This window comes from Crocodylus siamensis, chromosome 2 (genome assembly GCF_052110815.1).
Source record: "Crocodylus siamensis isolate JL-2025a chromosome 2, ASM5211081v1, whole genome shotgun sequence".
Taxonomy (NCBI): Eukaryota; Metazoa; Chordata; order Crocodylia; family Crocodylidae; genus Crocodylus; species Crocodylus siamensis.
This window is the reverse complement of record NC_143396.1, coordinates 281,078,837-281,096,619: the sequence shown is the minus strand read 5'-3', so window position 1 is coordinate 281,096,619 and position 17,783 is coordinate 281,078,837. Positions and strand designations below refer to the sequence as shown.

The window sequence follows — 17,783 nt, the reverse complement described above, 5'->3', positions numbered from 1 at the left end:
CTCATGCAGGTATCTGTTAACAGTAACTTTGGTGACCATGGGTGAAGGACCAAACTAGGTCCAATTTTGGTCACTATAGGACCTGGGGAGAGGGCCAGTGTGGTTGGTGGTTAAGAAGGATGGCACCCGCTGTTTGTGCTTTGCAAGAGTATTTATTTTCTGAGGATGAGGGCTCAGTACCTCGCGCTTAATTTTCACCCCTATTTTAGAAATGGTACAAGTACATGGATGGCGGTTTCTTATGCTGAACGTGGCACTGACAACTGCTTTTCTTGCACAATTGCTGCCTGCTTCCCTGCTGGGCATTTGTCTCTCTTTTTTACCGTGCCTTCTTCCTTTCATTGCAATGTCAAGTGTCTTCTTCCTTACAAAACTGGGGCCTTTCCTGGCAAGCTAGGCTGAACTTGTTGCATGTTAACCAGAAGTAGTTGCTTGATATTCTTATTTGTTTTGTATAAGATACGTTTACTTTTCCGTTTCACTTAAGAAAAAAAAAAGGTCGAGGTTGGAAAGGTGTTTGCTCATCACTTGTATCGAAGATCTTGCAAGTTTTGTTCTTGTAGGAGACATGACATTGGCCATATCTATATGAGAGGCTTCTATGCTGTGATTACTGTGCATTTGTTTAGTACATGTATGGACAAGTACTAAATTAATGTGCAGTAACTCGAGTGCTGCATAGTAGTGCCAGTGAACACTTTTTTTTGTGACACTGCTGTGCAGTAGCCTAATACAACTACGCGGTAGCGTTGCATCACGGTTTTTGTCACACGACGCTACTGTTCAGTAGTATTGGGCTATTGCGCAGTCAGCATCTCATGTAGACGTGCCCATTGCCTAGAATTTTGTGAGCAACGTACAAAAAAAATATTAGTGTTAAATCAGGCTGTATAATATTTTTCTCTTATACTGCATACAGTACTTGAAAGACCGGTGGCTTGATTCCTTTACAAATCACTGGCTGAACAGTAAAATGAAGAGCAAAATATTTTGTAGCAATCATAAATTTGGTTTTAAATGCTAAGTCATTGAAAATGAAAATTCTGTGATATTGTAAATGTTAAGATGTCATCTTGGGAATATCTCAGGAGCCCATTGTGGGCCATTTTTTTCCAACATCGGTCTCCATCTATGAATCTTGCCTATATATAAGTGGGGTAGCCCTTTTCCTGCTCTAACTCCTGCACACACAGGTGATAGAGTCTAACTCCTATATTCTGATTATATTGGGAGACTCTGGAGTACAGTTAAGGTTGGTTGTTGAAACCTAGTGCTCAAGATCAGAATTTGTGTTCTTTTTTTCTATTTAGGGTTTTTAAGTGTGATGTTAGACACCTTTGATATACGAGTGAGAGAAACTTTTATAATCTGAACCCTACATCAGTGGTTTGATTTTTCCCCAAAGTTTCAGAGTATACCTGTTTACTCTCTGTGGGTGTTCAGTACTTTGGAGAATCAGCTGAAACTATGTGCTTCATATCAAATTCTCAAGACAGGCTACAGCACACTTTTTATCTTGATAATTTGTATTAAACAGGGAAGGGTGAACCAAATTCTGCTTACATACATAACTGCATATGATGAAGTTACTTCAGCTGTATGCTGATTTGACTCAGTTGAAACGAGGACTTGCTGCTTCTTCCTACCATACATCTGGTCATATGCTGAATTTGTGTCACTTTCCTGCCAGAGTGAAATGAATACAATTACATAAAATTACAAATGCAGACTTACTATTTTTCTGCAGAAGCAGCTCGTCTAAAACTACTGTATTTAGTAGTAATAGTTTGTAAAAATACCGTCTGAATGAAACTTTGCAGTATTGTGGACCACTGCTTCAGACTACTAGAGCGTACTGCAGTATTTTTCATAAAGGGATATTGCAGCTGGGTTCTGAGGGAGAGATTCCCTGTTCAAACATGGACATCTGTAATACTAGTCTAAATCATCCTGAAATGATGGTTAACATTGCATTGTTGCTCCTGAGCTCGATTTTTTTGGTCCATGAAGTTCACTCTGTGCTTCTGGTAGCTGGAGATACCCATAGGAGACTTCCCACTGTCTTGGAGAAGCTTCCCTACCAGGGCAGCTAGCTGAGATCCTCTGCCCACATGATGGCATGAACTCCATGGTGGACATACGGGCATTGGAAATTGAAGTAGCCTCCCAGCATCTCAGACTTTTGCAAAGGCTATATGGCTGACATCTGATGAAGTACACCTGGGTTCACAAAAGCTTGTGCTCTCTCTATATATTAAGGAGAATAGTCGGGGAAGCACTGAGGTCCCGGAGGGGAGGGAAGCCAGGTGTCCAAGAAGAGTGATTTCTCCTTAAGGAAACGATCCTCCAAGCCCAAAGGGAAGTAATCCCAACATGGATCAAAGGGGGCAGGAGGGCACAAAAGCCCCCATGGCTCATCAAAAGCATCCGGGAATGTCTTCTAGCTAAAAGTGAGGCATGCACCCAATGGAAGGGAGGGGTCATCACCAGGGAGGACTATACTGCAGTTGTTTGGGGATGCAGGGGAGCGGATCAGGAAGGCCAAGGCGGATGGGACTGGGACTAGCTTTCTGGATCAAGGACAACAGGAAGTACTTTTTTAAATACGTAGGGGGCAAAAAGAAGGTACCGGGTAACGTGGGGCCCCTGCAAGACATGCTAGGAAATTTGGTTGTCACACCAGACGACAAAGCTAACCTATTTAATGACTTCTTTTCCTCCATTTTCCTGAGCAGGGAAGGGATCAACCACCCCTCCATCTGGGCCCCCCTCATGCCCCAGGGGAGGCGCACCTAGGCCAAGGGTCAGTGAGGAACTAGTTAGGGAACTTCTGGAGGGGCTGGATGTATTTAAATCAGCTGGTCCGGATGATTACCCCAGAGTGCTGAGGGAATTGGCTGAGGTCATTGCAGGACCCCTGGTACGGCTTTACGAGCACTCGTGGTGCTCTGGTGTGGGGCCAGAGGACTGGAAGAGGGCCAATGTGGTTCCCATCTTCAGAAAGGGGAGGATGGAGGACCCATGAAACTATAGGCCAGTTAGTCTTACCTCAATCCTGGGCAAGCTTTTTGAGAGAATTATCCTGGCACATGTCCACGAGGGGCCAGCAGGGGAGATTATGCTTAGGGGCAACCAACACGGGTTCATTAGTGGCAGGTCCTGTCAGACCAACCTGGTGGTCTTCTACGACCAGATCACCAAATCCATAGATGCAGGGGTAGCAGTGGACATCGTCTTCCTGGACTTTTGGAAGGCCTTAGACAATGTCTCTCACCCTGTTCTCATTTAGAAACTGGGGGACTGTGGTGTTAACACCCACACGATCAATTGGGTCGCCAACTGGCTGGAGGGCCGCACCCAGAGAGTGGTGATGGATGGGTCACTTTCGACCTGGAGGGATGTGGGCAGTGGGGTCCCACAGGGCTCGGTCCTCAGGCCCGCACTGTTCAACTTCATCAGTGACTTGGACGAGGGGGTAAAAAGCACACTGTTTAGATTTGCTGACAGCACTAAGATGTGGGGGGGATGTGGGCACGCTAGACGGAAGGAATAGGCTACAATTGGACCTAGACAGGTTGATCTGCTCAGGTCCCTTCCAACCCTACTAACTATGAAACCTATATCTTATTTAGTTAGTCTATAAAATTGCATATCTACCCTGCCTCCTGCGAATCATGGAGTGACAACTGGTGTGTCTGAGCTGTGCTTAGATGAAGTGGGAAGTTCAGTTTTGCAGGTGTGAAAGGTCTTTTTTGAAATGTCAGTTTGGGATATAGAGTACTTCATTTCACATGGTGTTTGGAAACTTGTTTTTTATTTATCTGTTTTGTCAATGCTGGATTACAGATTTGTTGGGAGAGGGAATCTGCTTTGCACTTTTTTTCAAATGTGTGTCTCGATAGAGTTACAAATATTAAAAAAAAAACCCAAACCACTAGATTTAAATTCATTCTGTTGCTCATTTTTCTTTTCAGCTCGAGAAGGAGCTGTCAAAAAAGCTTGAAGATTATGAAGGTACAACTCATGTTCCCTACAACCTATGCCTCGTTTACACCAAATTATATTAATTGTTACTGATCTTTATTTTTGTTTAATTACCACAGGTGAAATATCAATTTACCAAGATGAAATAGAGATTGAATTGGAAAATAGTAGGCCGAAGGCAAAAGGAGTATTTGCAAATTACTCTAAAGATGGTAAGCATGTAAAATACCATGAGTACTTTAAAAAATATCAACGGGAAGCAGGGTACTATACATGCTATTATATGTGACCTTTTTCTGTAATAAACATAGCCGCATTTCTAGGTTAATACAGTATTCATAAAGTACATGTACTGTACGGTGAAAAATTGAGTGTAGTTTAAGTTAAGACTGAAATGTATTGACACTTTTTGGTGAATGGACTCCATAGTTCCAACCCATGAAGTACCTTGTTTCAAATATCAGTCTTCAACTTTATCAGTATTGGAGCTGCTTCGGATTTTGGTGAACTATTTTTTAAAAATATTTTATTATTTTGACAGTGTAAAGGACTATAAACCTGATATATTCCTGTTACAATTTCGTAAGGGCGGCGTTGTCACTAAAGTTGGTCCATTTTTACACAAAATTTGCCCTAATCCAGTGACAATTGAATGAAGGGCCTTTGTGCCACTTATTCTACGAAGAGGTGGTGCAAAAGGCTTTGTAAAGAACTCTTTGTTAGTTGAATTTTATCTTTAATTATCCTGATAAGTAGTTGGCTGCTATTGCTAGACCTACTTGCTTGCAGTATTGTGATAACACAGTGCAATCAATTTTAAATGATTACTGTATTCACAAGAAATATATTTTAATAGCCCAGGTAATGAATTTAAAGTGTGTCTGGAAATTCCATATATTCATACAATGTTCTGAAATATTGTCTGTTTCTTCTACAGATTGTTCTCTGAAGATTTTTGTTCTTTAAGTGAGTTCCTTTCTCCAGTTATCTTGCTTTGGTAACAGATGGTATGAAATGATTTAATTTTTTTTCTTACAGATTCTATAGAAGATAATACTTCTAGCGTATTTGGAGAGGAGGAGGTAGAAGATGAAGAACTGGAAGCAGCTGCTAATCATTTAAACAAGGACTTTTGTAATGGAATTCTTGACAAAGACAGATTAAAGACAAATGAAGATGGAGAATGCAGAAATGGGAACGCATCTCCTGTAAGACCGCCTGCGCTGGAATCCTTGCTTGGCCCACTCCCTACTGCAGCTAGCCTTGGAATAACAGAGTCCATAAAAGACTGTATATCCACAAAGGAGCGAGAGCCCAGTAAGTACAAGCTGTTATGTGATGTTTAATGTACAGAAGTTGGCCCTGGGAAGACTGGGATGTGAGATAGGACTTCTATGAAATTGAAAGGTTATAGGAACCACAAGACTGAATCAGACCAGTGGTCTGACTGGTTAACTGGCCGGTACCAGCTGCTTCTCAGAAAGGTGCAGGAAACCCCTGTCTTAAGAGGAATAGAGCCTCATACTTTAAAAATATTAAAATAAATGTATGCTGCTATGGTAACTGATGGTACGTTTATATGGCAGCTGATAGAGATAGTCAGGTGTTGCCATCATTTTTTCATGTTGTTTTCTCCTATAAGTCCAAGTAATGAATTGAAGCAAGTGACTTCTTTTTGAATTAATGACTAGACACTAAAATCTTATATATTAGTATAGGGGAAACATTTTCCAGGGGGAACTGTATTGGAGTACCAAAAGGTGCAGGCTGTGTCCTTTTTCTCTTGGTCAAGAATCAGTCTGTTGTACTTCATTTATTCTTCTGCGGTCTGCAAAGTTGCAAATATTCCAAATGCTTGGCATACAAAATAACTCAACGTATGTTTTTGCTTGATAGGGATTTCTGGGCAGTCCTTTTCTTTGATCCCAGAAACCTTTTTATAACGTTGCATTGAAATGAACACCAAGGGCAGCATTGATCAAGTGAAGATTCCACTTTTGCAGGAGTCACCCTGGGCTGCTGCAAATAGCCAGTGACTCAAGCTTTTTTTTACGTAAGCCAAAACTATGTGGAATTTTTCTTTTTTCTTCATGCCCCTGAGCTTATCTGGAAAGAATCTCATTCTTATCTCTGGTGTAGTAAGTTTACTTTCCACAAAGCTTATCTGTCTTTGAATCTGTGTAGTCAACAGAGTCAGTCGGTATCTACATTAGAACCTACTGGATCTTAATGTACTCTGCTATAATAAGTATGTGCAACTCTTTAAAGGTAGGGGATGCTCCAAAACTCCTTATCTGACTGATGCGTGACACCAGCTTATACCGTTTCACTGCTCATGTCACAAAACAGCATCTACCCAGCAGCATTATTTATTTCCTCTTATTAGTCAAAAGCTAAGTCATAAAGCAACAGAACTGTTATTAAAATTGGTGGGTGAGGGGGAAGGGAGGCAGACTTTGTCCTCAACATTAGTCGTTCACATCCAGCAGAGGTCATTAGTGATTGAAAATGGTTGCCAACTGATAGATGGTCAAGACCTATGAAAAATGAGTTCGGTATTATCAGTCCAGTTTCCACTGGATGTGTCCATATAATGAAAAAAAACCCATGTTCTTTGTTTGCACTGTTGTTTGCAATTTTAATGGAGAGACCAAGGACTGAATGAGCTTAAAGATGGAACTAATCTGTATATCTGCTTGTATAAAACAGATGCATCTGAAAAATACCGACTCTTTTGTGATGGGGATTCAAATGGGTATCCATTTCCTTTATCTAGAATAACCAGTATGAAGTAAAGGATTGAGTGTATACATCTGTTACTTTGGTTTTAGCATTCGGGTCTGCCTAAGATTTCTTATTTTGGTTCAGTTTGATTGCTTTAATCAATTTAAAAAAAAAGAAAACTAGCTTAGCAGTGGAATACATGGTTTTATACAGTACACGGAAAATGAATTTATCCAAGATAAGACTTTTAGTAAAATCTGTATATTTTAGTCAAGTACTTATGATTTAAAAAAGGAAAGAGACTGCTGTGCTCTATGGACATGCTAACTATGCCTTTCTGTACTTTAGAGATGGATTTACTGCACAACTTGGGAGCAGTGGTGGAGTCCTCAGTGCATTGTATTGTAGTTATGGAATATTCTTGAGGTCTACACATGGAATAGGCTGTGTTTAATGATGAAATGATCACTGATTTCTGGTGACCGTATACATTACCGGAAAATGTTGTTATAATGAGCTGCCTTCTCTTAATAGGACTCAGAACAGCTTGTCTGTGCATTGCAGGCTAAAAAGCTAGGTCAGTTCTCTCTTTGCCCAAAGTGGACGGTGCCTGGTTCTCTCCTCACTACTATGTGAATTTTTGTTGGATTATGTAGTACCAGTTCTCACTGACCATAGTTTTATTTCAAAATTTTGTGTGCCAACATTCAGGCGCATTGAGGAAGGAATCGAACCACTGTACCTTTGTTGATTGTACCCTTCAGGTGAAATCTGGGCCCTTTTTTATAGTTGTGTGGGCATATTGCAGAAATGAAATGCTCTGTTTTCTTTGTACAGTGAGACTAGAAGGAGAATCTGGTAGATACAGGTATTGGGATCTGGCTCAGGATGATATGCTGTGAAGTACTCTCTGCATGTTACTGTTGCATTGGGTATATGAAAGCTGGTCAGAGAAATGGTGGGGCCTGGCTTTCGTGTTCGTATATGGTGTGAATACATTGGCTGAAGACCTCACATGGTTGCATTGTGAAGGCCAGTGCTTATGTCTTCATGGAAATCTCCCACCTTCGGGCTATGCCTACTCCAGCAGAGGTAGATTTCCCAGAAACCAATTGTTTAGACAGGGCTTAAGTGGAATACTTAATTATTGAAGAGCATTTAATATGTTTTCCCCTGAGCTGCAGTTTATGGCAGTGCAGTCTGTGTACAAACCTGTTTTATGTAAAACATAGTATCTGAGTGAATTGCAGCACAGAGAGGACATGCAAGGTTCTGCATTAATGAGACCGAGGCAGGAGAGTGCTCTGAATCAGCAATGTTAGAGCATGTTTTCTCTAAAAATATTAAAATTAGGAGAGGCATTTGAGCAGAGTGCTTGTTTTAAGTGTTTTCAGGCATGGTAAATGATGCGATCACAAATGTCAGATGGAGAAGGTCCTGTAGATCACCCTGTTTGTTTTTCCGAAATGCAGGGGTCTCCCTACCAGGCCGTTGTCTAGAATTGTGTTCATTCTAAGTTTTAAATCTCACTTTCTCCCCTTAAAGTAGGGCTGGTACCATCTTTCTTGAGACATTGTTATAATCAAATACCCTAGACCCTGGTCTCAAGGGAGATTTCCTGGAATTCAGTGAAAAATTTTCGTCGTGAATTTTTTCTCATTCCTTATGTCCCCTTGTACCACCCTAAATAATTTATCATCATCTTTGGTGTTTGTGCCCTTCAGACTTCTGTAGCCTGTTATCTTTGTCCTCCTTTTGTCACTTAACTATGCTATGCACAGCTAACTCGTCTAATCTTGCCTTAAAAATCAGTTCTCATAAACCTGATTTTGGCTAAGGGTGAAACCAAGGAAAATCTCTGAAAGTAGCCAAGGTAGAGGGGGAACAGGAGTTTAAACTGTGGGATGAAGTTATACATGTTTCCCTGGGTGTGCTAGTTGGTTTTTTAGGCTTAGTTTAGATTGGATTTACGCAGTATTTTAGGACAACATTCTCAAATAGTCGATTTGGAGTGGGAGGGAACATGCAACTGCATGTTCTCCTTACTGTAAGCATCTTTGTAAATCAGGAATCACTTGCATGTACCGTCTTGTGTTTCTGCGCTCAGGTAACTCTATTGTTGCAGATAGATTTAAAACAAAAAAGTCCATGGTGAAGCTTTTGTGTTCCCCGTTACAGATTGCTCATGAACATCTGTTCCCCTTTGTATCTGTGCCCTCACTTGTACAGTGGACCCGATCCAGCACTCAGCTGAGTCGGAGAAGCTTTCTGCTGACTTCAGAGGACACGAGAGTGAGCTTTGCCTGCGTGCCTCTCCCCCGCATAAACAATTGACGTGGTAGTTAGTGTTGACTCCCTCTTTTTGCAGTTTTCGTTTTGTTTCTTTACTTTCCTTGTCTTTTTCTTACCTTCTGAGTAAATACGCCAAAAGGGAAACCATTTAAAAAAACTTTAAAAAATTCTATCAGTAATTAAAAGTAATGAAACATTATGAAGTGCTATTAAATTATAATTACTTACACATGAAAAATAATGCAGCTAAATTTAGACCCTAATTATATGATATATGCTGTACTCATTGTCACCTGCTTGAACGAGCACGTCCCAGTCCTCACCAGTCGTCCTTTTTTGCTCTGCCTTGAAAGTGCTTTCCTGTTTTACAGTTTTAAGCACCTGTTGAAAGTATAGAAGTGTGTACTTGTTAAGTATCCATGCAACACAGGCAAATCACATGAAGCATTTGGTCTTTAACGTATTCATCACGTGCCACTATCGTACTGGAAAATATTTTTGGTGGAAGGACTTGTGTCTTTACAGTTTTTAAGAAGTGGGTGATGAATATCTTGCAAGCAAACCTTTCAAATCTAGCCTTCCCTGGCTCATAAATTTGGCTGTCTTGATAGACTATTGTATCTGTGATTGAGCCTTCATTATGTTGTTAATGAGATGTGAAGATCTTGCTGCAGCCAGCATGGTAATGTGAGACCACCAGCTGTTTTACATGCAATTTTCGGTACCTGTAGTCCTTGGTATAAATTACAGATGACATGATTTTCTTACTTAACAATGTGTGTCATTCTCACTGAAATCCTGTGTACCTTTACATGCATGTGTATAAATTTACCCTAAAAGCATGAAAGTACATCTTTTTACATGCATGTATTTGTTGAGACTCTAACATTCACTTAAATATTGGAATGTTAATATAAACATACGGGTATTTCATGGGGGTAAATGGCTATCAAAGAGGTTGGTTTATGAGGGGGGAAAAAGCTGAATACTGTATATACTCGAAACCAAGACAAGGTTTTTTTCACTGTTTTTAATTGTGGGTGGTGGGGGAGCCCCTCTTTTTGGAACTGAGTATGAACCAGCTGGGGCAGGCATCGGCCCTGGCTCTAGCCTGACCCATGGTCAGGGCAAGAGCCACAGCTGGTACCTGCCTCTCAGTGCCTGTGCCCCCTTGCCTCTCGCCCCTGCAGCCTCTGCTGCCCGCCACCTCCCACAGACTCAGCCCCCAGCCCACTTTCCCCTTTCTCTCCATCTCCTCCCTACCGCATAGTCACTGTCCCCGCCATTTGCCCACTCCTTCCCCTACCACTTTCCTTAGGTCTGCCTCCGGCAGGCTGTGTCTTCACTGTGGCCTGCGGCACAGAGCACGTGTTTGCTCTGGCCCTGTAGCAGCAGGGACAGTTGTGCCATTTCCAAGTTGCCGCCGCCACTGCTACAGGGCCAGGCTGGGGCAAGAGCAAACTTAAGCATCATGCCCTGGGTTGCAGCAGGGACTGGACCTGGTGGACTAAGGGTAAGTGGTGGGGGGAAAGGGGAGAAGGGGGGGGCACAGGTGGGGGAACAGAGATTGCAGCAGCAGGGAGACGGGGGACAGGGGACCCAAGGCTGTGGGGGCAACAGGCAGCAAACGGTAGGGCTGGACTGATGGAAGGGGTCAAGGTGTGCGGGGGCAAAGGGGCAGGGGTCAAGCCTCCCATCTGCCCCACCAACTGAGTGCCTGGATACTCTAGATACTTTAGTCTTGATGGGGAATGGGAAGCATTTAAAAAAACTTTCTCAAGGTGGGAGATGCACTTCCAGCCTAGCTCTAATTCTGAATGGTCCCAGCATTGGATTCAGTAATGGAAAATACGCCCTTTCTGTCTCTGGATTTTTGTGATGAAAAATCTTCCATAAAAATCAAATTTATTTTCAAATTGAGTAATGTCAGGGCTTCCTATCTGCTCTTCAAGGAGAAGGCTCGTATAAGTTTTTTAAGGCCTCATTAAATGCTTGCTCTGCTTAGGGAGAAAGGGCAGAGGCAGCTTTATCCCTCTTGCTCACACGCACGTGCATGCTCTCTCTCTTGTCCTCTTATCTCTTCAGTCCTTGCTGGTCAAGAAGAAAGTGGCTGAAGGGGCAGCTGTAGAAGTGCTTTCCCATTTAATGTGGCAGCCATTGCTCAGAGCATCCCAGGTTGGAGAGGGTTTTGAATATGGGGGTGAGGTGGGGGCAGGGGATGACAACAGGGCCCCAGCGCCAGCATCTCCCTGTGTCAGGCTGCATTAGGAAAGCTTTCAACTGGGCTGGTGCTCTGGTGTTACTCCTGTACACTTCTGTAAGGGTTATTTAGAAGAGCAAGTGTGCAAGAGTACAGGGGGAGCACTGAGGGAAGGAGCAAACAAAGGGATCAGGATGCTGCCCTATCCTGCCACCACAGGAGGCAGATTAAGGGGAAGAAACTCAGAGAGCACTTATACACATGCAGGGAGGCTGCTCAGAGACGCTGTAACTCCAGCACGTTGGAGCAGACTCAGTCAAGTCTGCTGGAGCGTGGAAATTACCACTCTCCAGCCGACTCCAGTGTCACGTGTATCACCGTCCCCGTGCTGAAAAATGACAGTGGGACACTTTTAAACCAAAGCTTGTTTAAGCTTTAGTTCAAAGCATCCTCCCACCATTTTTCAGTACGGGGACGCTGATACACACGATGCTCCAGGCACTTTTAATTAGCACAGCTCTCAGAGCTGCACTAATTAAAGTCCACCCCCCCCAAGCCTCCTAGAGCACATCTGTAAATGCCTAAATAGCTCAGTTTTAGCTTGTGGGTTATACAGTTTTCTCCTCTTCCCGTTCCGGCAATCTCTGCTGAGGGTCATTTGGGTCAGTAGAAACATTGGCTTTCACAAGGAACATTCATGTCTTCCCTTTCTGCCAAAAGAGAAGAAAAATCTCTCATTGAAAAATGTAATTAAAAACCAGAATTGTTCATTAGAGAATTGTAGAAAATGAAAATATATGGAGCTTATGTTGCCATATCAGATTTGGATGAAACTCTTACTGCTTCGTGTATTGTTATTTATACAATTCATCATGTCATCTGAAATGTCAAGTGTATAGGCCCCAGCTCAATTCGGAGAGCCTTCATGGTCTCAGGTTTTATTGTGAATAAAGACTTATTAACCTAGGTCAAGAAGTCACAGTCCTTGCCCTTGAAAGAAGGTAATATAGTGCAGTCAGTATTTGCAGGACTAAACTACTTGGGGTTTAAAATGATGAACAATAAATCAATGTGCAGTGCTAGCAAGTATCTTGGGCATTCTGCATCTGCCTCTGAAAAGGCTGAAATCATCCTTGGTTCAACTAGTTCGTTTTGGTGTGGCTCATACATGTTTAGTTGCTGTGGGTAATTGTTACATAATAAGAAATCAGATGCAGCCAATTTATGTTGGTTACTGATTATATAATGTTGGATTATTTTGGTGTGAATTTATTTTTTATGTAACAGATTTTGTTCAGTAATTTGGATTTTGCTTGTAAAATGCACAACACAGATTCTCCCTGAAGGACTTACTTGCACAGTATTTTTGCTAATGCACATGTGCTTAATGACTTTGTATTAATAGATTAATTAAAATCAAAGGCCTGTCACGGTAACAATCCTTGCATGTTTGTGGGTTGGAGGCTTTGAGTATGACTGCTCTGCTGATTAGCAGTTTTCAGGACTCAGCCCATAGATGGTTAGTATAAAACAACCAACTTTGCGTGGTGGGAGTCAAGTATTTTTAGCTACTATAGTGTTTCTATTAAATAAAAATTGTTTTTTTTACTTTCATAGATAGGGATTATTACTGCTGACAGTTTGTTGTTGACAATGTAAATTTAATTTAGAAAACTGGATTTTATTACTCTGTGTTTGGGAGCAGTAGAGTAGAAAAATCAAATAACTGAGTTCATTTATTACGTTCTTTTCTTCAGGTAACAGTAGGATAATTAAATGTCTTTTTTTTATTCTATGAGGAACTGCAGTCGAGGTGCCTAAACATAGAACTACTCTTTGATCTGGAATCAGAGTGCCCTGTCAACGTGAGGCTTCTCTAGGCTTCAGGTTTTCTATTTAAAATTTGTTTTTAAATGAAGCTCATTTAATGCCATTGGAAACGCAGCTCATGGAGTTTTTGGGTCCATTAATTAAAGTGGTGCTAAGCAGCAGAAACTGACAGATAAAATCTGCTTTTAGGTTGGTTAAGATTCTCTCTATATTAAGTGGGATAGTTTTGTGGGGGGGGGGTTTGTGTGGCATGGGTAGACCTAGGGCAAGTCAGAGCTCCTGACTGTGGCCTGTGGAATAATTGCTAGTTGTCCACAGACATCCAGTTGCAGTGACATGGAGGTGACTTCTCTTGATTCTTATTGCCAAATTTCATTAAAGATACTGGTGTTTTTTCATATAAGGAATTGCAGTATTTATGTCATTTCATTGTTCCATACAGTTCTTGCCCAAATTAAGATGAAGTTTCAGTTTCAAATCAAAACTAAAGTTATATACGTAAGGCTGTAGAGGTGGTTTTCTGTGATGAAAACCCTAGATATTTATGGATTTTTATAGTGGATATAAGAGAGTGATTATGAAATAAGGAAAAGTAAATAATGCTGTTAGTGCAAGAGAGAAAACTGGGAACAAGAAGAAATGCTTGGGAGGCAGGTCCCAATAAGAAACAGTATAGTACCTGGAAAGGTATAATGTTTCATTGTATTTACTAGTTCTTAAACGCTGAATATGATTTACTCACAGATGAGAAGGAAGGATGACAATTCTCTGCGGGCAAACCACACCAGTTATATAGCAACAAGTGAATAATTGATTGTGCTGCTTATGTAGACCTCTAATTTACTGTTAAAATCAAAATATAAAAATCTGTATTACTATCTAATTCATGTATTGTTAAATGCAGGAACTCCTATCAAAATGAAATACTGTTTTCAGTGTCAGCATAGTGTTCCTGTTGTTTTCATTAAATGCAATGCGCAGTGTTTGAATAGCATCTTTAAGTTGGAGATCGCTTCTCTATCTCTCACCTGATTTTCAAGTTGTGGTTTATTACATTTAATATAGAAAGAAACATGGGTTGTTTCCAATGTCTATATAATAAGGTAACCTGCAGCTTGTTAGTTAGAGTTGCCTTGAGATTTGCCCTTAGAGCAAGAATCAGATCTTCCTGTTTCACACTTTAATGATTGAATTTAGTCTCCAAATTTAGCTCAATAACTTTTCAGGGGTCAGTTAAAATTTCAATGTCATTTTTTTGTCACAGATTTACTAATGACAGCACAGGAAGGATGTTTAACTGCCCCCTTTTGAGATATGAATTGCATTTCCTCCCATCTTTGGGTCCTGTTACCTAAGAACTACAGACCTAATCAAATCTATGCTCTGTTTTTGCTTTCTTTGTTCCATGCCCACATACATCTCAAATGGACATATTCTGATAATATCTCAGGTGTAGGCTCCTCTTTGTAATTTTAAAATTAGACCCATAAAGAATTATTCTCTGTATTCATAATAACTGTTTTTAGACATGCAAAGATTAGCTTGCTGGCGGAGATCCATCAGCTACTTTTGATGCTGCTGGTCTGCTTCCTCGAGGAGCTGTTTAGACACTGTAAAAATGTGGTGAGCCAGAGTTTGAATGAATAGCTGTGGCTTTGGGGGAGGGCCTTGGGAGGTTGAGGGATGAATGCAGACCTGGGGCACATGACAGAGTAGAGGTTTTGTGTGTGGTTTTGTGTGTGGGTAAAAGGGTTGAGCAAGGTTTGGCAATAAGCAGGTAGGTGATTAGGAGGGGTTGTACTTGGGTCTGGTGGAGGAAGAGGCTTGCATTCTGGGCAGAGAGGGGTAGGGCTGCAAGAGGAGGTGCTTGGGTGGGAGGAGGAGCCCACTATCTCTGCCAAGTTTGGTGCATCAGAAAGCTATAGTCAGTTGTCCCTGCTATAGTGCCAGTGCCTGAAGAGCTTCCCACACCACCCCTTATCTTGGTGCATCAAGGAGTCAAGAGACTGCTGCTGGTTCAGCACAGCTCCACTTCACACGGTCCTCCCACGCTCATCCACTCTCCCATTTCTGACCGTAGGATTGCCCATGTAGGCATTTACTCTCCTGCCCGTTACCCAGGCATTTGAGTGGGGCTATATTTTTGAGGGCTGGATGTGAGGAGAGTTAATCACATCTCCATTTAGGTGTTGGAGCTAGGAAGGTGTCCTGGTGCTTTTGGGAGCCGTTAAAACTATGGTGCCTCAGAACGGTACAACAGTGTAAGGTTGTTATTGTCACAGCTTCCCAAGAACAGGGAGTAAAATTAGTACTTGAAGTCCAGTTCCAAAAAAATATGAATTGTGCTTATTTTAGAGCAATGGGGAACTTCGGGATGATAAAGGGAAGAGAAGAGTCAATTGTTAATTTTCTTATTTAAAAAATCACGTTGCTTTTAAGCAAAAGTTCATTGCTTTAATGTGAGTTTCACATATTTTGCATAAAACCTTCTAATCTTTAAAAGCTTCATACTGGATAGTTCAAGAATCTTCCTTGAAATAGAAAATTTTATGTTGAGGTATTCTGAGCATGGAAGAATGTCTGGGACATTATTAAACCGGTACTTGTTTGAAATAGGTCTGTATTTAAAAGAGTGAAGTCCATATGCAGAAGCTGTGTTAATTATCAGTGGGAGCCATAAAAATCTATAGATTTATCACATCACTTTCATTGCAAACAACTTTTTATAGTATGGACTGAATAGTAATTGAAATGCTGGAAGCTGGCACATCACTAGCATTTGATTGATAATTTCTCATGCTAGTTATGACTTATTCTCTGTACAGATGTCCCCAATTCTTTCTTTCCATCACATTAAAGTTTCTTGTCTGTTTCAATTTCATGCTCGCCTCACAAAGCATAGTGTTTTGTTGAAATTGTTCTTCAGTTTTATGTCTTTTTTTTAAATGAGTAGTGTACATCATATGAAACCTAGCTGCTGGTGTTCATCATAGGGATTAGATTTAAACTTTTAACTGTCTTCTTTTAAAAGCAGTTTTTCCTCTGACAGAACATTTGCAGTGATATATTGACAAATATCTGATGATAAAGCAACTGTATAAAATGGCATCTTCTGTTTGAACAGATCCGTTTTCAGGGCATATGCAGTAACAAAAATAAAAAGTGTTTATTACATTTACTTTCTGTTCTGCAGATGCAATACAGCTATTGAAACATTAGCCCAATTCTTTTCTGGCTAAAGCATGATCAAAACTAATGTCCAGTTGTGGAAAGTTTATAGGTTGGTGAGGATGCCTCTTCCAGAAAGGTTCTGTATTAGCTCTTGGGTACCAGTTCTATCAAGTTAAGAAAAAATAGCAAACAAAGGACTTTTATTTTTCTACCTAACAGATCCAGGACCCATGAAAAACTTTCTTAACAGAAACGGGACCCATGAAAAACTTTGTCCAGTTAGTGGCTGAAAAATAATACAAAATCTAAAGATCTCCCTTATTTTGAAGTTTAATTTTAAAAGCCATTAATATTGTCAGTTACATGGACGTGTAAGCCCAGATTCTGTTTTGTGTCTCAATTCACTAAGTTGGCTCCTTCTTTCCTCAAACTGATGCGTCAAGGCTCAGGAGAGTGATCCTGTTCTACGTCTAAGGCACTTAGGTCTCCTGTTTCCTAAGTAGTTAATCTCTAGCATGTCCTCAGAGAATGACCCTGTTCCTCCCAGTGTGATGTACATGTAGTCTCCCATTCTCTCAGTGTTTCCATCATGTCAGGATCTAGCTTGGTCTGACTTGCTAAGAGAAAGAGGTGTTTTGTTGGGATTCTGCTCACAGCGTAAAGAAGAGTAGCAGTGGATTGGCTCGGACATTTGTCAGTGATTATTTCTGTTTTTTTTAATGACTGTCTAATGTATATGTGTTAACAGTCCAGAGAGCAAGGAAGAGGGGGAGTATGACCATAGTCCTTTGGTTAGGATAGTTGTAGAGTACCTGGTCCTTTCTGCCAAGACTGTATATGCATTTTTCATTGTTTAGCCATTAGGTAATATAACCAGCATGGCAAGCAGGCATCTACTGGGCATACTCAGAAATAATCCAGTATAGCCGCCCTGGCACCTAATTCCACTTACATTCTGTTGTAATCCTTTTTCATCTGGGAATAGGCATGAGTCCTCACATCCTTAGCTGAAGAAACACCATGTGCAGAGGCTGTTTGAGGCTTAGGTTAAGCAAGATGGTGGTGGCAATTTTTCAGGTTATGGGGGAGGCACTTGATGAATCTGGACATCTTACTGGGATTTTGGCAGTTTTATGAGGGGGAACAGGATCCTGTTTAGGGACTCAGAGGCCTAAAAGATGGGTAAGTGCCACTTAGATGCCTTAGACTTGAAATAGGAGCTAGGTTATAGTAATCAACTCTGACCTTATCTTGTAGTAAAATATGAACTTCTTTAGTCCGCTCTTATGACCCTTGGACAGCCAAAGGATTATTTTAGTCAGGTCTTGGCACACCAAGTGATTTAGGCTTTATGTTTGATCTCCGTGCCCTTGCTGCGATGGGGTAAGAGCTACAGAGCCCCCAAGAAACATTTTAAGAGTTAAACTTCTGTGCATGCAGGGGGGCTGATCCTTGGCTTTGCAGCCTTGCAAATAGATCCTAGTAGTGTTTCATTTATTGGCACTCCAGTTGGTGTTGTTTATAGGTACAGACTTGTGCCCCAGTCTTGGCTCGCCGTCAAGTTGTTTTTTGCTGGAAGGTG

General features: G+C 41.2%; 1 protein-coding gene across 6 annotated transcripts in view; it reads left to right on the top strand.

Annotated features, from left to right (window-relative positions):
• The window catches only part of BRF1 (BRF1 general transcription factor IIIB subunit), a 248,210-nt gene that overhangs the window by 133,668 nt on the left and 96,759 nt on the right, over positions 1 to 17,783 (top strand). For all 6 annotated transcript variants that reach the window (XR_016440380.1, XM_090034172.1, XM_090034173.1 and 3 more), the window contains 3 exons: positions 3,975 to 4,014; positions 4,104 to 4,196; positions 5,023 to 5,301. Coding sequence is in view for 5 of the 6 variants with exons in the window: in XM_090034172.1 (XP_089890298.1) it covers positions 3,975 to 4,014; positions 4,104 to 4,196; positions 5,023 to 5,301 (412 nt within the window). In the remaining variant the exon portion in view is untranslated. The remainder of the gene's footprint in view (positions 1 to 3,974; positions 4,015 to 4,103; positions 4,197 to 5,022; positions 5,302 to 17,783) is intronic.